Source organism: Dunckerocampus dactyliophorus, chromosome 20 (genome assembly GCF_027744805.1).
Source record: "Dunckerocampus dactyliophorus isolate RoL2022-P2 chromosome 20, RoL_Ddac_1.1, whole genome shotgun sequence".
NCBI classification, from domain to species: Eukaryota; Metazoa; Chordata; class Actinopteri; order Syngnathiformes; family Syngnathidae; genus Dunckerocampus; species Dunckerocampus dactyliophorus.
In genome coordinates this window covers 13,752,242-13,776,875 of record NC_072838.1, presented here as the reverse complement: position 1 = coordinate 13,776,875, position 24,634 = coordinate 13,752,242, and the positions used below count along the sequence as shown (strand labels likewise).

At 42.9% G+C, this 24,634-nt stretch overlaps 2 protein-coding genes across 10 annotated transcripts in view; one reads left to right on the top strand and one right to left on the bottom strand.

Moving 5' to 3' along the window:
* Positions 1–24,634, top strand: part of LOC129173127 (tissue alpha-L-fucosidase-like) — a 68,219-nt gene that overhangs the window by 1,860 nt on the left and 41,725 nt on the right. The window contains exons 7-11 of one of the 8 annotated variants that reach the window (XR_008567164.1): positions 16–115; positions 258–409; positions 9,160–11,039; positions 11,363–11,482; positions 13,037–13,451. Coding sequence is in view for 2 of the 8 variants with exons in the window: in XM_054763733.1 (XP_054619708.1) it covers positions 16–115; positions 258–392 (235 nt within the window). In the remaining 6 variants the exon portion in view is untranslated. The other 7 variants (XR_008567163.1, XR_008567162.1, XR_008567165.1 and 4 more) reach the window with 7 other exon arrangements.
* dlgap3 (discs, large (Drosophila) homolog-associated protein 3) overlaps positions 110–24,634 on the bottom strand; it is a 93,716-nt gene continuing 69,191 nt past the window's right edge. The window contains exons 3-13 of one of the 2 annotated variants that reach the window (XM_054763726.1): positions 17,919–19,087; positions 13,755–13,969; positions 13,343–13,445; positions 13,061–13,277; positions 11,871–12,406; positions 10,433–10,527; positions 9,552–9,771; positions 9,182–9,476; positions 8,981–9,072; positions 7,991–8,137; positions 110–7,637 (exon numbers count right to left, since the gene is read on the bottom strand). In XM_054763726.1, coding sequence (XP_054619701.1) covers positions 7,332–7,637; positions 7,991–8,137; positions 8,981–9,072; positions 9,182–9,476; positions 9,552–9,771; positions 10,433–10,527; positions 11,871–12,406; positions 13,061–13,277; positions 13,343–13,445; positions 13,755–13,969; positions 17,919–19,013 — 3,321 coding nt within the window. In that variant the 5' untranslated portion in view covers positions 19,014–19,087 and the 3' untranslated portion in view covers positions 110–7,331. The remainder of the gene's footprint in view (positions 7,638–7,990; positions 8,138–8,980; positions 9,073–9,181; positions 9,477–9,551; positions 9,772–10,432; positions 10,528–11,870; positions 12,407–13,060; positions 13,278–13,342; positions 13,446–13,754; positions 13,970–17,918; positions 19,088–24,634) is intronic. The other variant, XM_054763727.1, reaches the window with a different exon arrangement.

The following is a 24,634-nucleotide window of genomic DNA, read 5'->3' as shown; positions in this document are numbered from 1 at the left end:
TCTGCTGATTCTTAGGTATACTTCCAAAGGGGACAGCATTTATGCCACCTTGACAAGTAAACCCCACAAGCCCACTCTGCAACTTTTGGAACCCAAAACATCAGCTGCCACTAAGGTAAACACGGTGTTGTTCAGTGGAACCCGCTTAGCTCAACACCCTTCAAACTGACTGTCAACATATTTATTTGCATATTTTATATGGAAAACTAGCTGGTTAACACTCACCTTGTAACCACACATTGTCGACCCTCATCCAGGTGACGTTGTTGGGGGACCCCAAGCCTTTGTCCTGGTCGCCAGTCCAGCCATATGCCGGCCTTAATATTCTCTTACCTGAGCTGCCTTTCACACAAGGACAAGCCTGGACCCTCAAACTGGATGGCGTACAGTAAACAGTCAACACCAGAAGGTACAAAGTTAAGAACATCGAAATGGCCGAACTCATTTTAATGTGCATTATAAACGAAAGAATGGAACACTCCTATTCCGTGTTTGCTTGGTTGCCTTGGTGACTCAAATTTGAATGTTTTTTTTATTGATTGGATGATTATGAATGAAACTTGTTTACTATTTTTACAAACAAATAATGCAGTATAATGTTTTTTAAATCTGAACTTTCATGACAGTTACTTTTACGATTCTATTTATTACCGACCGCTGCAATTACATCTCACAAACGATTAGGATTGCGAGTCATCTTTTCAGGTAACTTCTGTAGTTTCAAGGTTGTTAAAAAAACAAAAATAATGTGCCGAAACAAAGTAAAGTGAGATGCTACAATAACAATGTACCGGTATATGTGTGTATAGTTTATATGTATTGAAAAAAAACAACAATTTATTAGTATGTATTTAATTCCTTGTTTCCCCTTTTTATATGGCCTATTTGTCTGAAATAAAATAAGTAATATGCAATAATAATTATAAAGTAATTATTGTTAAAACTCCTGTAGTTTCAAAGTACGTATGACATATTTATAAAAATAAAAATACTATAGTATCATAAAATAATATTCTATAAAATAGTTTTGTGGGTTGAGTAGTTAGCATGTTTGCTACACAGTCAGGAGATGGGGAAGACCTGGGTTCAAGCTCCGCTTGGGCATCTCTGTGTGAACTTTGCATGTTCACCCCGTGCTTGGGTTTTCTGCGGGTACTCTGGTTTGCTCCCACATTCCAAAATGTGTCAGTTTTCTTCTTTTTGTGCAAAAATCATAATTTTTCCTGACATCAGACTCCTATATTGTGCTCCTCAAAGGCTATACTGGCAGCTGTTTGCCACATCTGGTGTGAAGTGGCAAAAACATCCCCACAGTCGTGTCAGTCAGTTTACATCAGGGTGGACTTGTTAGGACAATGCCCACTGGAGAGCACATTTGACTCGAAATGCCAGCTCACATCCATTTGTCCTCTGCGTTAACTTCAGTGTAAACCCCTAGAAAAGAGGAACTCATCAAAAAGATAGCAAATAAAGACAAAGGAGACACAGCAGCCTCGTTTAACTGGCTAAAATAGCTTTATAGTAATCATATTAATAGTAGTAATAATTATATTAGCCATTAGAAAATGTTTTGACAACAGTGTTACATTCTGTGTTGGAGGGTGGGGGGGGGGGGGGAGTAAACCACATCACAGTGTGCCATCTCTCTGGGCTTTCCTTGGACACAACCAGATCCTTAGAAAACAAATTTGTATGTACACAATGAGAGATATACAACACAAACAAACATGAACCATGTCCCATACTGCATTTTCAAAGTCACCCCTTTTGTGTTTCTCGTGCATCATCGGTGGAGTTAGGAGACATTTATGTCTTAATAATAATAATAATAATAATAATAATAATAATAATGATAATGGTGTTGCTATTGCTATATGCTCCAGTCAAAGAATGTTTGTATGTACAGTATGCTGCCTTGGCACTGTATTGGACAGAAGAAGACGTCTGGTGTTGAGGGAGATGACAGAGGTGTTGCTACATTGCTAGTGGACTACACAGAGTCTGTTGTTCCTCCGCTGCATGGAAGTTCAAAATGGAACAAAAAGCATGTTTGGATCCTCCGTCCGTCCTGACTGTCTTGGTCCATCATTGACCCCAGAGTCTTTGTTCTCCATCCTAGCTGCGCTTTTAAGATTACGCTAGCTATTGTACACAAGACTCACTCTTGACTAGCATTTTTTTTTTTTTAACCCGTCTCTATATATGACAACACACTTATACTGTAAGAATGAGAGCCGTGGTAACAATGAGCCCCCCTTTTTAATGGCAATAATCATACTACAACTAATAGTCATAATGTTGCAGTAACAATATACTGTATGTGATATTGAGAAGAGTCCGTTGGCAACTGTATTTACATTATTCTTGTAAACAAAAGAATGGCAGGGTGTTAATTACACAGTAATTGCTCAGTTGTCTGTGATCCACCTCTTTACGCTATTACAGTGTTGATACACACCAAATACCAGTCAGTACAACCTCAGCGCTAAAGGCACATTGGAGTTTCAGATGCGCACATCCCTCAGCTGCTCTGAGGGGTCTAAATACAATAAAATAACAGAATAATGTAAAACCAGAGCGCTACATTAAAGCAAAAGTAAAGTATTATTATTAAAATTAAATAAAATGACCAGTAATATCAAATTAATGATTCTAACAAATATTTGAAAATGTATAGTAAGGATTGTCTCATCTCTTAGGGGTATAAAACATTCAAATGCAATTAGACCCTTCTGTAGGTAAATAAAATACAATTTATTTTATGTAAGAGTATCTAGATCAGATTTTTGTTACTAATATTGTAACAAGACATAACAACTAACACAATATTTTTAATGATTAAATAATTTGAAAAATGTAGAATTGCCTGAGAAAACGATAAATATAATCAAATTTGTTCTATTTGCTTCGTGTCAAGCGTTGTTGAATACTTGTAAAATCACTATAGAAAACCAGTGTATAAATGCTATTATTAAAATGTATAATTACATAATGCAATTAAAAACACAAAGGAAATTAGCAGCAGTGGAAGTCAAGATTTGAGTAAGATATATTTTATGACAAATGAATTACACCCCTTTGATATATATGAATGAAAATAATTCATACATATAATTGAATATCATATGAATAAAAAAATAAATCAAAAACATTTACTTGTCTTTATTGTTCCCCCACTCAGAGCAGCCTCTCAGAAATGTCCCAACTAAAACTCAAATCTGCTGCCACAAGGCCCCCTCCTTCACTAAATGCACGATGAGCGCTGTCTGCATCCGCCCTGCCTGTGAGTGTGGTGCAGAAAATGGCTACAAGAGTATCAGGTCAGGAATAGAATGACATATAAAAGAAAAGCACTGTATTCCCGTGTGTCCTGGGGCGGTTTTGTGGCGTCATGTAGAGAATCCCCTGAGGACAGAGGCCTGGATCATGTAAGGCTGAGGTACTCGGGGTTGTCCGTCTGGCTCTGCATGTTGGGGGTTTTTGCACTTTTTGGGAAGTGTTTTGTGTCGTAAAGTCAGTCTGGTGTGTTTGCACTGTGCACACAGAGTGGGATATGCAACATAAAGATTAGTTTCAGAGCTGGGCGGCTATCCAAACACCTCTGCTACTGTGGATTGATACTGTTTGAATCCTCGAGATGTCCTTCACAGTGCAGTAAAAGTATAAAAAAAAGCGGGTCTTTGTGCTTTTGTTTGCTGCGCCTCAACCACAACTGCTGCAAAATGAATGAACCACAACTTCTTCACTTTTTAAGAATCTCTGTACAAAGATTGTAAAATTCTCATATATATATATATATATATATATATGTATATGTGTGTATATATATGTATATGTATATGTATATGTGTATATATATATATATATATATATATATATATATATATATATATATATATATATATATATTCAATCACAACAAAAAAGGCTACAAAATTAGCTCTCTTGTCGCCAGGCTCACAAAAACATGCAGTGTCAACAAAAAAAGTGAGGGCATGAATAAACAATAATCATATTGTCAGAAAATGTGATATTTTTCCATGTCTGTACACGTCTTTCCGTAGATATTTATATACACGCTGTAAACTTGGAACAGTAACCTCCACATATAGCTGGTTAGGCACATGTAGTTGGTTCTAAAGTGGAAATACAGGGAGTGAAAGGTGGATATATCTATATGTAAAAGCTCCGGAGAATTCTACTTGGCTTTTTTTTTTTTTTTTTTTTTTTTTCCTTTTTTTACCCTGTGAACCTGACCCAGCACTCACTTAATAATAATTTTCACGTGTGCTGTGTCTGGATATGCCACACAGCAATAGCATCACACAAGTCTATAATAATCATCATCATAATAATACTGTGGTATGTCACATTTGATATATTTTTCTTGTACATACACCGTACTCAATAGTCTATTTCTCTAGAAATGTAGATTATATTATAAAATATACATCTCCCGTTTGAAATAGTCGCCGGAGGAGGAAAGAAAAGACATGCGGAAAAGATTTACGCAAATGGCTGAATTCTGAAGTGGTGATTGGTTTTTGTCCACACAAGCCTTCTACAAAACAGTCATAGAAAGTGTTCAAATTGGACATGTGTTCTTACATTTGTTTTTTGGTTTGACAAATTATTAAAATCATGCTACACTGAAGATCCATAAATGACCAAATAGCTTCTTTTTCAATCTCATGACTCTTTGGAAGCAGGTTTTCAAGCAGGGATGGGTTTTTGTCATTTGGGTTTCTCCTAATCTGCTGCTGTTGCACGTTTGGGTCCTAGGGTGACCACTTGGTGGTGGTATAGTCTCAGAGTGAAAGGGGGCCACCCCCTAAACAAGGAAAACCCTCGTCTATTGTCAGTGATGATGCTTCGTCTGACTGTCAAGGCTCTGATGCTACACTGCAAATGCTCCATTGGGCTAACATGAGTGTGCACATTATGTACAAAAACTTGCTCATTCAAACAGCCTCACTGCTGAATGCTAAATGACAAAGAAGGATTACAGCCACACTGGGGAACAAATATACTATAAGAATAATTTCATAGAATAACAATGATAAAGTTGTAATTGAATGAGAATAATTTGGTAGTGTTAAGTATGCCGTCGTCTTATGAGAATGAAGTTCTGAAGTTATTATTAACACACATAAAAAAAATTTTTTCCCTAACATTCACTTGCTAAAATGTATTTGTTTTCGTAACACTGAGGCTATTTTTCCCCCCACAATAGTCAGTGAATAATCTTTGTTGAGTATTTTTGTAAACATTACAACGTTTATGCTCAAACAAATATGACTGCTCTCCTAATATTACAACTGTATTCTGGTGATATTGCAATATTTTGTTTGTCCAACAAACACAATACTTCTTTTAGAATACTGAATGACTTTATTCTAGTAATCTTTTTTAATTTTTGGACCAAAATTGGACTACAGTTGACCCTCGCTATATCGCAGTTCGAACATCACTCCCTCAGCCTATCACGGTTTTTCCAAAATTACAGTAATTCATGAATTAATTATCGCTGACTGTAGCCTATTATTAGTCAAAAATATTGAAAGACGTTATATTTAGTATTCTGGTCACTAGAATCATGGAGTCAGCCATGGCATATCTGACATGGCATAGTGAAACAAGTTCTCCTCCCATTTGGTGTGGAAGTGGTCGGTTTTTGGCTTCTTACTTTGTCCTTCTTCCTCACTCCGTTTGAAACACTTAAGTTTAGAATAAGTATACTAGAGAGGCTAACTAGTTAGCTCGGTAGCTTACTATGCTAGCGGCGGCCGTCTTGTGTGTCCCTGCAGTGATCCCGTAGCCTGCGTATACGCAATGTGGTGTAAACAAGGAAGGTGGTAACTATAGGGGTGTTATTTGTTTATATAGCTCTAATAATGGTAAAACATAAACAGGTTTTCTATGCTCTAACTATGAAAATATTCCTTTTATTAATATTTTGCAGATATCACTCCTCGTGGTCGGGTCTGGAACCAATTAACCGTGAAACGAGGGATGACTACATTCTCGTAACATTACAACTTTATTCTGGTGATAGCACATTGTTTGGGGATGACTAATTCAACTATTCTTGTCAAAAAATATTACTTATATTTGCTAGTCTTAGGATTTTTATGTTATTAATATTCCTTTTTTTCCTGGAAAAAAAATACATTTTTCATACCATATGGGAAACTAATTCTGGAAAGTTTAAGATTTTACTTTGTCTCAAAAATACTCAACTTCATGAAATGACAACTTTCGCTATATTAATGCATTTATTCCTGCAACATCTTGTAGCTTTTTGACTGTATTCTCCTACAGTATTATGTTTTCCTAGAAATAATTCTCCTAACATTACATTTTTGAATTCCCATAACATTCTGTTAACCATATGACTTTTTTCGAAAAGAAAAGAAGTCAGACTCTTCTCACTAACTAACATCAACTTTACTCTTGTATATTCTTTTTCTTTGAAAAAAGATTTTCATATCGTAACATTGCTTTTTTCTTGTTACATTACGACCTTCAAATTACGTGAGGCTATTGGCTTTAATAAATTTTTTTTGTCACGTAACATTAGGTCTTTTTTCTTGAAAATACTATTTTTGTAATCCTTTTATTCTATTTTTAATCTACAGTAGTGTTTAACTTTTATTTCATGATATTACCACATTATTCTCATAGCATCACAACTCTTTGCATTTTTCTTTCCATTGTGGCCCTATTGCTTCTTGTTATGAATGTGGTTGGTGGTTAGGCAAACAAAACAATCCAAAAAGAATCAATAACTTAATAACTTGTGACTTGTGGGTGCTGAGGTGAAGGATGCCGGCTGTTGTTAGTGTACTGTAGCGCTAAAGGTCTGACTTTAAGGGCCTCCTTCTTTATCCATACTGGCAGTGTCGGTGAAGAGTATGGATACATCTTGCTGGGTCTGGCAAATTTTCCTTTTATGAGTTTTTCCTCCAGGAGTTTGAATACGGAGAGTCTTGTCATCTCCCATCACGGAGGTTTTGTGCCTGTTAAGCCCTTTATTTTCAGTGATGCTCAAGCTGAACACGCCCGGGCATGCTACTAACTAGTGCGAGAGCCTCAGCGAGTGTTGCTTGTTTGTCGACAGCAAAACGATAAATAAATACAAAAAGGCGGTAATTCATATCTGCTAGCTACTCTACTTTTTCTTTTAGGCCTCAGTGTCAGTAATATGTGCAATTTTCAAGACACACGAACGGCTGTTACTGCTTGAGAACTGAATTTGTAGTAATGGGAAGCGTATTGAATGAAATGCTATATTCTAGAGGAAGTGGTCTGTAGGGTGGGGAATGGTGGGTTCAGAGTCGAGTCTGGGCTTCGGGAATGTAGATTTCGATACTGTCTGCGCTCTCTGTGGCCGAATTCTGCCTGAAGGAGGCGGTACGCTTGGTCTGCAGCAGCCTCCGCCTTGCCTCTGTCCTCTGACGGTCCCCGAGGTCCAGGGACTTCTCCCTGATAGGTAGGGTGTGTCCCCCAACACGAGGCACCACCAGGCCTCCCGGCCCGCCACCGATACCTCCATCCCCGACGCTATCGGCCCTAAGGCTGCCGCTCACCCCGCCCGCCGGCTTCTTTGGTAAGGGGGGAGGAAGCTTCTTATCCTCCTAGCCCGGCAAAGGTGACATGGGTGTGGGTGAACAGATTTTTATGGGTGTGGCGAATTGCGTTGGATGAGGAAAAAGGAAGTGACAATGGGTGAAGAACACAAATGGTCAGTGAGATATGATGCCAAAGAAAAAGAGGGAAAGAGAAACAGGTGTTAGTTGTTAGCATGAGGAGCCAGTGAGTTGTGTGAGCACCAATAAACGCCTTGAGGTACATTTTCAGCTCAGTTCTTATCGCTGTTATAATGCAAAGTTTTGGAAGACATCTGCGCTACTCTTCTGCACACGGCCATCTTAGCTCTGGGGGAGTGCTGAAGGCAAACCAGGGCCGTCTGGACCCCCGGAACGCTCACCTTCTTTTCAGGGGGGAGCTTCCAACCAGAGTCTTTGAGCCTCTGGAGATCCTGAAACTTGACCCTGATGTCTTCTATGTTGAGCTGGAGGAGGTCCCACAAGCCTGCTAGGTCCTGAGAGGTGGGCTGGGGGTAAGCAGAGGGGTCCTGGGGGAGGGTGGGGAGACCAGATGAGGCACATAATGAATGACTAAATAAGTTATAGAGGTGTAAATAATAACAGGTACATGGCAGAACTCATTTTTACAAATATATAAAAACACAAGTACAGTGGAACAGTCAAAGGTCTTTTTAGTCAAGCTCCTGCAAAATGGCCACAACAGATGAACCAACCAAAGTGGGATATTGCAGCAACTGTGTGCGACTTCACACAGCAACAAGGCATGTTAAACAGCGACATTGCTTTCAACACAACAGGGAGAGAGAACACCCCTTTCCGTGTTTCCTGGCATTCCCATTGGCACAGGCACTGTCGCTCCCTGTTACCGCTCTAATACCACCTCCATTTGTGCAGAACAGTGACTTGGAAAAAAGTGGATGAATCCTGGGTTTACAGTCAGTGTAAAAGGAGCAATAGGAACGTTTTACTGTTTTTATGTTTTACAGTGGAAAACCTTTTTTCGTATTTGATTTTTTTATTTTTTTTTTATTATAACAATTATTTACATTTTTATTGTTGAAACCTCTTTTTACACTTGATTAAAAATGTCAAACTGAGATGCATGAAGAGCATCTGTGACATAACGTTTGCATTAGTAAGACTGTTTAATTACTAGTTACAGTCCTTAACTTATTTTCACACTTGCATTATAGTTGAAAATGACAAAATGTTACTCAAACAACTGCCAATGCAGTTTTATGCTGGTGACAGTTTGACCCTGGAACAGATCATTTCTATTTCTATTATTTCCAATGGGAAATTGCATGAGTGGCTCACAGCAGGCTGTAATGTGTGCTGTCATGACTTTGAATGCAATCGCATAAACTCACCACACTTTGTTGGCAGAGGCGGAAGAATTGTTGAACCTTCTGAGACATGAGCATCTGGGCGCTGCCAACTGCACTGCGAATCATCTCCAGAACTGGAGAGGAAATTGGGGGGGGAGAACACAAAGCAGAGGTTGATGACAGAAGTTGTTTATGTATTGCATTTGCTTCTGATTTCAAAGGTCACCCTTTCTGCAAACTCACTTTCCTCTGGGAGTTCGTTCTCCTCCGCCTCCCTCTCCATGTTCTGGCACCAGCCCTCCATCCTCTCCACTTCAGTCTGCAGGAGGCGCAGGAAGAATTCGCCGTCTCTCATACAGGGGGAGGCTCGGCCCGAGTCGGGGAGGCTGCGGGGGCCCTCCAGGGAGGGCGTCCCTGCCCACGCCCGCTCAGACGTGAGGGGCAGTGGGGAGTGGGAACGTGGAGGAAGGTGCTGATGCTGATGCGACCGTGGGTCTACTGGACACGCCTCGGTGGTATAGCCACTCTGGATGAAGTCCTGGAATGAGTCACTTCCTGTCGGTGTCCCAATACTTTTGCTCATATAAGGTATCTCCATGGCATGCACACATACCTCTCTGTAGGCCCACTGCCCTTGTGTATGCACAGTGCGGTGGCACTCTGTGTACTGGCCAGCTGACTCCGGCTCTGACGAGTGCCTTTGGAAGGAGCAGCCAAACTGCAGGCTCTTGTCCTGCGTTGGCACGGCAACACTGAGCCCTGGGAAGCCCTCGGGGTCCAGGTCTGCCTGCACGCTCGCCGTCACGCTGTTGGAGCGCTTGAAACGGGCCCGTCTACGACAGGGGGAAGTCAGAGCAGGCCGAGAGTCATCCAGTTACATGGTGCCATTGCACGCGAAAGCCTCTTTGAAATGCCCTTCTCCCCCTCATCCCGATAATTGAAGCAGTGACCGTCGCACTGCCATTCCAGTCAATAGTACTCACTCACTAGTGGTAAGTCATCTGGCATATGACACATCGGCAAGTGCACGTCAGTGGACAAAGACGAGCATTTATGTGACACTGCCATCTTGGCAGAGCCTTACTGAGATATACTGTACAAAATAAGAATAATAGTGAAGACGTCCGGCCCCCAGGTCCTTAGCTTTCAGAAAATATGACCCCTGGAACAGTTGAATAGCCCTGGCTTAGACTCCAGCATGTGACACATTAGCAATAGGAGTGCACTTTAATTGCAAACAAAGCAGAAGGTGTTACAGACTTCAAGCTGCGATGTCTGATGAAATGTTAAATAGAATCCAGTGACAAAATCAACTAAAGGTGTCTGCACCCATGGGGGGGCCCAGACAAAAAAAGGCATTTGTAAATTATGCATTGGAAATGATGAAGCTCTTGATGAAGCTACATATTTTTGGACTAAATATAGAATTTGCACTTCTGCAAATGTCACACAACATAAGCAAGTGCTGACTATATTTACCATACTATTCATTACCTTTTGTCATCTTCCACCTGGACTCCTATGGAGTGGACCTCTGTCAGAGCTTTGCCCTCGGCGTCTGAATCTGAAAGAGTCTCTGAGCTGTCCACCTGCAATACAGGACAAAAAGCACAATAAAACCCACAGTCTATAAATAAAATAACTACTCCTTCATTGAAGTAAAGCACTTCATCTTATCTGCCTTTTCACCCTCGTGGTTACGTTTTTAATCCAATCATAATTCACCCATGCCGTTGCCAGGTAAGAAGTATTCATCGGAGCCCCAAAGAACCAATCAGAATTTGAGCTGGTCAGGCGCTAGGAAGCAGGTGCTGTATGTGTGATTACGTCGAGAGCTAGCAACGCGACTAAATCGTATTTTTCGAGTTTATTTTTTTAACGAATTGAATAGGATATATATATATATATATATATCCCCATATGTGTGTGTGTGTGTGTGAAGTATGGTGGCCTTTACATGTTGACTTTCCCTGTGTGTACTGCTTCTGCGTAGTAGTGGACGTTGTCAGTTTAAAATGACATTAGTAGCAATATTATTGCTAACTGTGAGCATTAGCCTTCATGGCAATTACCTGAACTGCACAGACAAACAAGATGAATGGTGAGTACTGTACAGTTCATGTTATGCACACATTTATTATTTATACATGCCATTTGTAGTTTTAAAAAAAATGTAGCGCTATTTATTCTCATTACACGTGATGCAGTGTGCACTCCTGTTACATTATTGTTAATGTTTTTTTAAATTGAAATGATGTCATAACAACAGCATTAAGAGGTTGAATAATTAAAAAGGACACCAACAAAAGACCCTGCTGGGATGTGATTGGCCACCATGAGCTGTAATAATAAACATGTGATATATATAACAAAAAAAGTCTGATATGAGTCAGCCCAAAATTTGTGTTTGGTATGCATCATAAGTAAACTCCGAACTGAGGGAATGACAAACACAGCTGCCAGGCCAGACGGCGATGTAATCGCTCATCTCATCTCTCCGCTTGGCAAGAAAGCAACAGAATGATTTCCTAAATGAAGTCTAAGGTCAGTGCATTTGCATTGTACTGCCACGCATGTCATGTTTCCAGGATTTAAATTATGATTTAGTTAGCCAATCTGCTGGTAAGTGTCACTTTGTTGTAGTTGATGTCAGTTAGACGGATATAACTATTTTTTTCCTCAAATAATGGCCTCAGCTGTAATAGGCACCATGCCCCAATTAAATTAACAAAACACACCCCTTGAAGGCAAAAATGATACCAGCATGTGTTGCAGTAATTATCAGAATGGATTTAGCACCTGTAAAGCTGAAGTTTACGGTGTAGTATAAAGTGCTGATATTTTAGTTCTTAGCCAAACAACAGGTTTTAAGCATCCTGGGAAAGTGACATTTACCATAATATTATACATTTGAGGGAGTTTCTCCTCTCACCTGCACAGCAATGGATGGCCTCCACTTCCTCCCGCCGCATCCGTCATCCTGCCCTCCAGCTTTACTCAAAACAATGCTGTTCTGAGGCAGTGAGACTGACTTCCCCAGGCTTCCCCCGACCCGACTGTCCCTCTCCCGGGCTGGCCTCGGCGGCCCCTCCAGCAAACTGTCAGCCGAGCTGCTGTGTTTGGCCCTCACGCCAACTCCCGGGCCTCCTCCGTAGGGCACCAGCTCCCGCGATCCCCGGATCCCCCCATCCAGGCTCTCTGCTGAGTTACTGTGCTGCCGGGAACGCCCTGGGCCTGTGGCCGTGTAGTAGCCCACTCTGGAGGAGCGTCCTGATGGTCCGTCTGTGCAGCCCAGGTCCACGGAGTTACTGTGCTGCTTGGGGCGCATGTGGCTTGCGGCGAGCTGTCCACTGCTCTGATAGTAGGCGTCCTGGGTGGACTCTGTGCTGCTCTGGGCTCGCACGGAGAGCGAAGATTTTGACATGCGAGGTGGGAGCGGGGGAGGAGCACCTTTGCGATAAGGAAAGACTGAAGTGTCAGAAGAGTGGGAGAAAGGAAGACAGAGGCATAGTGGGCTGTTAAGAGAAAAAGGGGTATCATCTCAAAGGGGAGCAGGGATGGATACTTACAAAAGGGACAGACTGGAAGAAGAAGAGGGGAAGGAAACATGGCGGAACATTGAAAGGGGTTAAAAATAGAGGGACGAAAAGGAGAAATTATGTAACCACTTGATGAGAAAAATAGAATAAATAAGCGTTGTTGCATGCATTTCAGTGAAAGACAGGAAGTGACTCTTCCCTTAAGCTAGCCAAAGTCTACCTCTTAAGAAGATGAACAGATTTCCTCAGAGACATTAAAATGACGACTGCTTCCCGCTCCCTCGTCTCCGCCTCCACCCTCACAGCTTTGTTGAACAGATGCACACAGCACACATCTTGCGTGGTTGCAGGTGAAGGTGGGATTTTGTTAGGTGAGGGAGATGACTACTGACACTTCCCAGAGGCTTTAAATCATCTCAGCGAATTTGCTTAGTCTTAGCTTGGAATTTTCATGAGCGTGTAAACAAATGCACTGTGCAGACCCTAATAAAAAAGCAACCTCTAAAGTCCAACCCAGTCCGTTTCCAGAGGAAAAATGACAATCCATAATCCATCCTAGGGTCAAACTGGCACTCAAACTCACCAGCCCCGCCCTTGATGCTTCCCTGTGGACCTGACATGGAGAAGACGGAGAGACAGTCGTCATCCTGGGAGCAGCCGGCCTGGATGGCGCGGACGTAACTGTGGCTGCGCGTTCGGAACACCCCAGGAAGATCCAAGGCCTCGACCGCTTGGGACTCCACCTCCCCGAACATGGTCTCGCACACGGCTTCAAACTGTCGGTTGAGGGTGTCTCCCAACTAAAACAGAGTGACGATGAATCTAATGTTTCGATCAACCAAAACACCCACGGAGTGACTATTACCTGTGAGCTGGTCAGCGAGCGGGTGTAGCTACGGGAGCGGGTGTGGGTCTTGGGTGTGGTTCGGCTGTTAGGGTAGGAGTCTGTACACTGCTTACACGAATACCTAAAGTTAAACACAAACATAATTAGTATTACCATAGCTGTGTCAGTACTAATCTCTAAAATAGTAAAACGTGAGCTCATGTGGTTGTTGGATATGTTGAGATGTGTCCCTGAATAAATCTTCATCTCCTCATCACTATGACTCACATCCTTCTCTAAATATGCGATGACACATTAAATGTCACAGATAAATGTCAGAACTAGCAACACCAAAAAATACAAACAAACCAGAAAGTGGCGGAGTAAACAGATTGCAACGTGAATGTGTTGTATCATGATTATGCTAAACAGCTTGTATGCAGCATTTGACCTTTGATCCATGCTGATGGATCGTCTGAAGGCGTCCCTCTGGGCAATCAAGGTGGACTTAGGTGACGCTTTGGGGCTGCTGTCTGAATCGGCGCTGTCGTCATCGCCCATGGCCTTGATGTAGCTGCCACTGCGCATGCGGCGGCAGGGAATCTCCCCTCCGCTGTCTGTGGCGGCGCCGCCGCCATATCCGCCACCCCAGTCTTCTGAAGGAACCTGCGACATGATGACATTTATGTGAACATCCACAATGAAACTGCCAGGGATCAGAAAATACGACATAGTTGTGAGGAGTACAAGCTTGCTGACACATGGCAAGGCTGATGAAAATTTATGGGTTAAACACGGGTCAGATGAGGTATTGAAAATACTGAAAATGCTCTTGCTCATCTTTCATTATTGTTATTGTTGTAAAAACACTTTTTCTTGTCAGACAAGAAGACCGCCACGTAGAACACGTGCATGCAGAGCTCAAGCAAACACATTAGGGTGATCACAAAGGGTGAGCACATGCATGATCTCTCAAGACTGTAGCAAGACATTATATGCAAAGTAAATTAAATGTTGACTCAATTTCCTTTAACTGTTAGACGTTAATTAAATATTACCTTTAATGGAAAGGGAGTATGCTGCGCGGTCTACAAAAGCAAACAATCTAGTCTCTAATTAGCGCCTGGTTAGTAACAGTTGTGGCTGTAGGCAACCTCCTAATGTAGTTTTATGTTAACTGGCAGTAGCTGCATTTGAAGTATTGAAGAGTGGTCCACATCCAGGGGCGTTATCTACCTCTGCATGTGCTTTACAATGGGGACTGCAACACTCAGCTCATGCGTGGAAAACTTGCCGTTGTTTACAGTTAGCTTGTCAGCGATATTAATGCTATCACAGCAGTTACTGCACCAACTGTGACTACAACATTGCCCTGTCCTCTTTATAGTTTAGATAAAATTACAGCATTTATGGTATTTCAATACATAACATATGTTTCCAGTAACCCCCCCCCCCCCCCAAAAAAACCCCTAGTTTTCTACAGTCCATTAGTTTTTGTTTGAAATCCTACTAAATTCCCTTGAGAACGGGCTGCACATGCACATGAGAGAGATGACGCCAGAATGCGACACAGCGACTTACAGAAAGAGAGAAACTCTGACAGCTGGAGAAACACTTGACGTGCCAGCAAAAAAAAGAAGCAAGCGTCAGTCGCGAGCTGACAGCAAACAAAGAGCGGCAGGTAGCCAAGCAGAGCAGACAGACGGACAAAACATAAAGAGACAGACAGGAGAGGTGGCACACGCCCGTGCAGATGCACAAGGTGATGGAAGAGAGAGGGCAAAGTGAAAAGCAAATGACAATGGGATAACAGGAAAACAGGAGGAGAAGACAGATGGGCAAAGCAATGAGAGTTTGATGAGAAGACAAAAACATACACAGTCAGGAATGAGGACAATGATGAGGCACGGAAACCTGACATAGAACAAATGAAACAACAATAATTGTATTGTGGCAAAACATACACATTTCCACTGGAATGAGTGTCAACCTGCAGTGCAACACACTATGCAATACCACTCTTTGTTTTCACAAAACCTTGTGGAGCGTTCTTGCACATTTTGGTGCAAATCCAAGATGATTCGATGTAAAAATCCACAAAAGTTTAATGAAAGCAACAAACTGTAATAACACACCTACATGGAAATGACACACAAAAAGTCACCGCCTGAGGCTTTGGCATCCAGCAGAATGCCCCATTTTTAAGGTCATCACTTAAAATATGTTTGGGTCTAATCTGCCAACCCCTGTGGTGTTTCACTATCGCTTTCCATTCTCTCATCCTGCTCTTCCCTGCTTCTTTTGCTTTGCCCCTGTGACAACCATCACCTTTATCTCTTTTCAGTACCAAGCTTGGATTCCTATCTCTGCACCCCCGGTATGTTTCCCTATCATTGTAGCTGCCACTTTATAGCTCTCTCCATGTCACTTTTTATGATTCTTTATCAAACAGACACAGGCATTTTATGAACAACACGGGATGGGCATTTGATGACATTTGATTGATCAACTATAAGTAAAATAAACAATCAATTAATGTAATGTCAATGCAAGGCTTTGCCGTATACTGTTAAATTTTTATCACACTGACTGGCTAATATATAGTCATGAATAAAGTTCAAAATTAAAACAAAAGCAGTGTGTGTATGGCAATTAAAGCTCCTCTATGCCGGTGGTTCTCAACTAGTTTGACCCATTGTGAAAAAAAATTCAAACTTCTCAATTATATTTCAAAGGGACTATTGACAACACAACATGAGCTGCAGCTGTGAGACGCTGTCTCTCTCTTTATGGTGCACGCTTCTTCAACAGATATCAGCAGCTGTGTGTAGAACAGACAGCACAGCAGGTGCCCACTCAATGTCGCTCACCTCCCACTCAAGCCATAAACATGGCACGCACCTCATGGCAGCGTAGCAAGCAAATAGCACGGACAAGAATGCAAGGTGCATTCATGGACATGGGGTCGTTACATTTTTTTTTGTAACCCACTAAAAACGTCTCTACGACCCTGAAGTTAAGAATCACCGCTCTATGCAACAGGACAGCTCTGCTAATTTCAAGGACCTACTACAAAAATGCTTGTCAAAATCCTCAATATGACAGGATCAATCTATTTTCAGGACCTACTACAAAACTGTTAGTCGCTTCCATTTTTAAAACTGAAGTCACTGGCTGGTTTTATCTCATGCAGAGGCCAGATTTGGCCCGCGGGCTGCCAACTGAATTGCCCTTTAATAAAGCATGATTAATGTATTGTGCCTGATGACAGAGCTTTGAGAGGCAGTGGCAGTGGGATGCCAACATGGAGCTATTAAAATCTGAGTGCCGGAATCAAGGAATTGTTAAAGTTGAAATTAATTTTGTGGGTGACACATTTTGATGTCTTACTGGTGCTAAATGGAGAATATTTTTCATTCCATTAGCATGAACACAATAGAAGATTAATGCTCTCATACTAGGGTTAAAAATAAAAACAATTGTAAACGATCTGGTCTTGTCTTCCTGTCAAACAAGTAATGCAAATAAAGCTCTGTTGTTACAATTACCAAGGCACCAAATTAGAGCTGATGCTTTGCCTGAAGGAAGCTGCTCTGAAGCCATGCATCAATGTGTCAGACTTCACAGGCCCATCTAAACACACACTCGCTTTCTCTCTCTCACACACGCTTTGTATCTGCAGACCTCAGCTGTGGCTAAAGGATGAAAGTTGGCGAAACACCAAGGACTTCTGTGGCTACCTGCTGTTTCTGTAGCAGCGCTTCTGCAGCAGCACAGCTGGAGGCTTGTGAGTACTCGATACATGCGTGTGTGTGTATGTGCCTTCATGTCAATCAGAATTTGAAGTGCACAAAACGAGGGAAAGAAGCAATGAAAAAAAGTGAGACACAAGCAGTTTTGCATTTAATCTTAAGTGTGTACATTTACTGAAGACTGCTTATCCCTTTATTTGCAAAATCAGGCGTAGAAGGCAATTACAGGGCACCGTGTGTACGTAACACACGATGCACAGGATGTTGACATATTTGGTCCACCGGTGGGAAGACAAAGGGCCTTATGACATCACGTACTGGACCTCAGGCCCAGCAGGGAGTGTTCTATAACCAGCAAGTGACGCACACACTTTGTGTTGGAGAGCAGCATCTGAAGAGTAGAAGGCAGGTGGCTTTCTGGACACAGCAGGCGGTTAGCTTTTCTGCACATCGAAAGAGGTGTACTACCTATAGGGCCTGATTGGTGCTGCCGCCAAGTAACTGACCACAACCTCTACTGTGAGATCTGACAGCATCTTATTTTCTTAAACCAGTCACGTCACATTCTGCCTACCTTTTGCTCTCGTTGTCTGCTTTTGTCAGAGCTAAATGCTATTCAAACTGTTTTGTTGATTTGTGGTGAGCATGCAACATTTACGTCTGCTGCCTTCTTTCGTTTTATCGGTGCTGCTGCTTACGCTAACTGCTAATTGCCAGGCATGCGAATGCAATTTGAGAACCCAACGCAATCCATCAGCAGACTCGGGTGGGCAAGAACAGACGCTAGCCTACGTTTCATAAAGTCTGCACAGGATTTACTGATGTTTTGCCTCTTATGCATAATCATGCAGGCACGCACTCACCTGCAGATAATGGAGTGTCCTTTCCTTCAGTTTGTTCTCAATAGGCACCAGGGCTTTATCATAGCCTCCTCCGCCCCCCCTGGAAGGGTACACCTCTCTGGCCTGACTGACTGTCATGGCCGACCACGTGCTCCTCTTCAAGGAATGACCAGGGTGACCGTGGTGTCCACTTCCTTCATTTCCGGCCAGGGCAATAGTGGTGCAGGCCATGCACTCCCCGGGTGCTGGTCCACCACCTCGCTCTTTGGGCCTCTTCATGGTGAGCTCCTGGATGGCTGCATCGAGGCTCTCGTGCCCACTGGGGTATGCCCTCCTACCGCCACTCACCAGGAAGCTGCTGTCACTATCCAGGTTGTCATCAGAGCTCCACCAGCCAGCTGTCCTGCTACGGTGTCGTCTCCCAGACTCGTGCCGAGAGTCCCCGCTCTTACTGCGTTCTCTGGACTTGTTCCTCCGAGCAGAACGAGATTGGTGCCCAGAGTAGTGACCCCCGCCGTCCTCCCCACCACTCCTGTGACCTCCTCCTCTCTCACCTCTGTAGTCCCCACTTCCTCTTGTGCCGTTGTACTCCCGTTTGGTTGGGGCCTCCAGGGAATGAGACTTAGCGAAGAGACGCTGCACAGAGTTGACCAGGTGGCGGATACGTGAGGGGCTCTCGCTGCGTGGCTCAGCGCCCCCGCTGGTGGTGCGCTGATATTGCAACGTGTGGAAGCCATCAGGGTGGAAGGGCACCTGCTTCTCAAACTGGTCCATCAGGTTTGGAGGGATGCGGTGCATCTTACCTCCGTGACCTGATGACAAACAGTCTTCGCACGAGTCAAACGACTGGGGTGGCGGATGATGGCTGAGGTGGGAGCGGGGGAAGGTGCCCCCACCAGAGTGGCTATGAGAATGTGAATGGGAGTGGGAATGATGTCTCTCCAGCGCCAAGGCCTCGGCCGCACTTCCCGCAGGGTAGTAGTGGCCATCGTTGTGACCGTGATAGTAGTCTCTGCCTGGGCCGTCACAGTCCTCAGGGGTGCAGTGGCAGGGCCCTCCTCCGCCACCACCAGAGGAATGCTGGGACATGCTACGGCTGACATGGTACCCTTTCATATGCACCGGGGCGTGGTGGGCCGTCCGGGCGGAAAGGGGGCGCTGTGGGCGTGACAGGGCTGCACAAGGCTCACCTGCAGGCATAAAAGGAGCTGTAGTTAATTTTTGAACAGAGAAAAACAATATTATCTTTATCAGCCCTAATCATTTTTCAGCCTCGCAATCAGTAAATATTTCACCATTTAGTTGCATAACGGTCACAATACCCATGGCATCCTTTGAACAAAAAAGCATAATTCTTGGAAATGATACCTTGAGTAAACACAGGTATAAAAATGTGACTTGTTGGAAGTTGATTACTTTGCAGATTGATGTGGAGATTGTTTTCTGTCTTCTGTGAAGTGGCTTGATGAATTGAAAGTGAAAACAAGGTTTTGTCTTTTGATTAACATATTTATTGCTCTATGCTTCATTTTTTTTTGAACCAGAGAAAAAAACTAAAACAAGCAGAGCAACGGTGAGCATCCATCCAACAAGCTCCAGAAAGCGACCACAGACAGATTTCTTCATCTCATTCATCTTAATGGCTGGCAGGCTGATAAATCAACAGTATTAGTCTTTCTCTTTGCTTTCTACCTCAGGTCTTTCATGGTGCACGTCCACCCCCTTCCTCACATCCTCCCCCTACTCATGTTATCTGCCTCTTTCCTCCATCCATGCCTACAGGGGTTCTTTGCACAGTCACATAATTTACAGCGGAGGCAAACGGCGTGTTTATCGATTGACTGCATCCTGCGGAGGCGATGGTTGGGGATCTGATTTTATTCGTAAATTTTTCTCCCCAATCAATTATGACATCATTTCACCATGTGAGTGCTTGCGATTAACAGGGATATCGTTGTGTAGAACACGATGGAGGAAACCAAACTGAACAAATGCCGAAAGTGAAATCAATACACTCGAACAAGCTACAACATTATCGTACATTTGTATGCCGTAAGAAAACAATGGGAATTGGAATTATATCTCAGTTGTTGTCACCACACGCTCTACAACTGATGATTCTATTCCAAATGGAATCAAAGAGACTTTATTGGCAGATATGATCACATCTCTATTAACCACTTTACTGCTCTAACAACATAGTAATCATGAGAATCGTGCGATGTTATAATGCACATATGCATCTCCCTTCATGTTTAAATATGATTAGAGTTAAATTGGCTCAGCAGCCTGGGACTCGGCGGGTGTATGTGTACTCGCAAAGATGAGACATCAGGGGACATATGCAGAGATAATCATTCAGTATAGAGTGTGGCCAGTTGGCTTTGATTGGCTGAATGAGAGGCGCTCTGCAGGAGGCTCACCGGCATCCATGGCTGTGTTACTGGTGGAGCCATGACAGCGACCCTCTTCAAGCCTGCACCCTTCTGAGCAGACTGTTTTCTGATAAAGCTCATCATTAGGATTGTGGAAGTGTCTGGTGAGGGCAAATAATACAGACTTGAGGGCAAAAAAGACTTTCCTGTTTATATTCAAATACACCAACACCAAACAGGCTTTATACAACATAATGAGCAGTGCCTCTTATTTGTGTGTGAATAGACAACAAAGTGCACAGTGTCGTTATGCCTGCAGGAGTAAATTAAATCATGTGTTTATCAAGAAGGCTTTGCGGCAGGCTGCTGGCTAGAAGAGCTGCCAATCACTGTGACACGCACACAACCCCGAAGACAGCAGCAGAGGAAGTTTCCAGCTATTCCTATTATTTCTGTCCCTGCACATGTCACCTTCTCCTCTCAGCCTCTCCTCCTGACCTACTTCTATCCATCCAGCAGTCACGCCTGTCCCTCGCCACGCTCCTCTCCTCCTCCAGCCGTCCCTTTTTAACATGTCCATCTGCTTCTCTGCCTTTTAGCAAATGTTTGTTTTCATTCTTGACATCTTGATATGTCATCTGGTTCACCAAGGCAATACTCACATATCATGCACAACCACAGTCTTTTTTTCGATGTGTTATCCTTAAACTTGAAGGTTAACATTTTCTCTGTCTTTTCTTGTGTGTGTGTATTACACAATAAATGTTCAAATGAATTTCGCATCATCGTAGAGGGGCCAGGCATCGGCCAAGAAACAAACCTTCCATACATTTTCTATACCACTTGTTGTGATAGCACCCTTGGTGAGCTGGAGCCTATCCCAGCTGACTTCGGATGAGAAGCATTGTACACCCTTGACTGGTTGCCAGTCAGTCGCAGGAATGATTTATGAATCATTTTGAAAGCTTTGATTCCATGGAAATCTGCAAACATTTCGTCTCCTCCTTCAGTTGTTTGGCCATTGTCAGCCGTTTTGTATTGAGCATTGCAAAAAAAAAAAAGCATTTACAAACTGCCATCCTCAGTACTGGAGTGGCACAATGTCAACCAAGATTTTTGCAAAACTATACCAACTTTGCAAAACGGCACATTGAACACATCAGTGGCAACAAGACAAGCTAACAAACAACAATGGATAAGAACTACGTCCTCCAGTATTCACTCATCAGCATGCGGCTGTTGGCTAAAGGAGGGATACACATTTTATCCAAGAGGAGACTGAGGACAGCACAAATACGGAGTGCTGCAAAAAAAGTGTTGATTGCAGACTGTAAAACTGCATTTTCCAGAGCGAAGGCACAGCAGTTGATACATATGACACATTCTCCAAAGCTGCAGAGGTCTTTGCAAGGATCTTCTATTCTATGTCTTTTTTGAAATTGTTAGTCGGAGGTGAAATGGTAGAAATTGTTACATTATTGAGGTAAAGCAGTGGTATGATGAAGCTAATGATTTAATCCTGACATGAATGTCATGGCTTTAGTGAGTTGCTTTGATATTAACTGTAATCACATCCTGTCAAATGATTTGGAGTGGAAGTCGTTGTTATACACAGATAATGTTGATGAAGTACCGGAACTTTGGAAATCCAATAAACATTGCTACCTTCTGTGCCCGCCGCCATCACGCGCTTTAATTAGCATGGGAACGACCTTGAACACCTTCTATTTTGCTTCTAACACACACCAGCTGCAAAGAAGCTAGGCTATCGTTTTGGGGCCAAAGTTAATTATGTATTGATACCTAAAAATCATGTGGTGTCCAATCATCACAGCTGTTATCACTGACATGAAGGTTTTGAGTACAAGGTTTTGTTTGCCACTATTTTTCATGCAGTTAACATTGTACTGTTTTTTTTTTTTATTATGCTGCAGTGCACCTCAACTTTCAATTTTGACTTCCTTATCGGGTTTTTAGCCAGCAGGTTTGGAGAACATGTGGTAGACAGGTATATTTAATTGTGTTGTTTGCAGAGTCCCATGTCAGCATGCACTGACTTGATACCAACTTCTTTGATGGATGCATATCCATCGATGATGGATTGTATCTTTATCTTTCCTCTCACTCTATTTGCAGGCCCAACTATTCAGTGGGGAGTTGGAGCGACAACATGCTGTCATGCTGCTGATGTTTAACACTGCTTAGCATCAACCTGACTGTTGCAGAGGCTTTACTCTGGAGCTGTACTCATTAAATATTTATGCGATCATGCCAGCTGCTCTGACCCACTTTGCTAACAGCTGAGTCGGCCCGCTGTCCTCGCTATCTCCATGAGAGCACGGGTCACGGGGTACTTCACATCAGTGATGTACTATAACTTCAAGACCTTGACTACCCTATTAAATTCTTCTCCCATCCAGTGAATAGAATGGCCGCTCTGTAATCTGAAGGTGTCAGGTTCAAACCTTGAGGCGTGTAGAGGTTCCCATCGGCGTATCCTTGAGCAAGATACTGAAGGTCTAATTGCTCCCAGTGAACTGTGAGTGAGGGACTGTGTGGGAATTTTTGAACATTTTAGGCGGATGCAAGGTGGAATGTTGCTTTAAATGCACCACATTTTCTTTGAACTGCATTGACCACGAGCAAGACATTGTGGTTTTATTCATGTCATACATGTGGAAAATGCAATATGTATTGCTATTGTCTTGTTTTTTGCTACAAGGCATACAATAGCAGGCAGTCACGATCCAGCCGCTGCCTTGGCTGTCATAGAAATGGCTAATGCTGCAAGGCGAAGAGCATTGTGTGCCTGAATACTGGCTTTGTTGGACCGCAGATACAATGAAGCGTGAGCTCCATGCTGATATGTTGACGCATTTGAGAGAGTGAGAGGATGAACAGAAAACAATGGTACAGTTTTTATTAGCCCGGGCGGAGAGAGTACAGTAGACTCCAAAGGTACCAGCTCCATCATGGAAAGTGTGGCAGTAAAAAGAATTTATAAATGTGGAAGTGGAATTAAAATAGGCTTGGCTCAGCTGTGCCTTGGCATGCATTTATTCTTTGGCAGCCAGACAAATCTACATTCTGGGAATAATTTGTACACTGTATGTCATCTTTAGCCATGAATGCTACGTCTTCATTTTCCTCTCCCATGAACACACATACATTTGTCTTCTGGCTGCAAGATCCAGGAAGACTTGAAGCAAAAGCGAAACAATTTTGGAACGGGAGGAAAACTTGTCCTCCGTCCATACGGCGGGAAAGGTCGACAAAGAATACGACGGAGAGACATGCAAAGATAGGATTGAAAGTAATGGCTTTGGGTTTTAAAAAATGCAAAGCACCTGCAAAGCGGGTAAATGCTTTTATATCTATTTTAGATGAAGACTTTGTAGCTGGGGAATTTCAAAGGCAGAAGTCGGTGTAAAATGATGGCAGTGCAGATGGTTCCAGTCACGTGTACATTCCTTGTGCTTTGCTTCCGTTCAATCAAATGCACTGGACTTGAAATAAATGATTTCAGAGGGGCTGACAATTGAATGTTGAAGAATGAGAGAGCAGAAACAATGCACATATTCCAATACCATATATGCAATATCGTATACCATACAAGCCTATACCTGATTTGTAACACAAAAATAATTCATTGCACACCATATTGGTGTGTTGTCATCTATTATTAGCGTTGTTAAGAAACGCAGCTTGTTCAGAATCCGGAAGGTTGATGGTTTGATCCCCTCTTCCTTCACCCAGTCACTGTGGTTAGATACCTCACCCACCTTGACCTTACCTCCAGTGCTGCCCAGTGCTGATTACCACCAGTGTGTGACTGAGGAGTGAATAAATAATGGGTTCAATATAAAACCCTTTGGTTACTTTGAATAGCTGTATAAAACCTAATCCATTATTATTGTTATCATTTGGTATTTACAAATGAAAAATTAAAAATACACGTGCCTATTAGGGATGTAGCAGTCCGCCCTGCGCGGGACAATCCACCTTATGGACCGAACATTTTGCTATGTGTGTGCGTGCATGCCTATCCAGGCTGGCGAAAAGCCCTCCCCACAACGTAATGTCCTATTTCCCACACAGTAGATATTTCAAGTGAGGGGCACTCTGCCTAAAAGCGGACAAAAAGGCAAGGTATTCGGCGACAGAGTATAGATCGGAGAGTATAGGCGACAACTACCGTGCGGCCCTGCCCGTCTTTGTCGGCGAAACACGGAGGCGACTCCTACTGTATGTGCCCGTCGGTGTGTGTGGCGCGCCTGTTTTTCAACACTTCAGTGTATAAAATGAAAGCAGCGTCCTGCCATTGTTCAGTACCAGAACCGTGCTACACTTCAGATCAGGAAC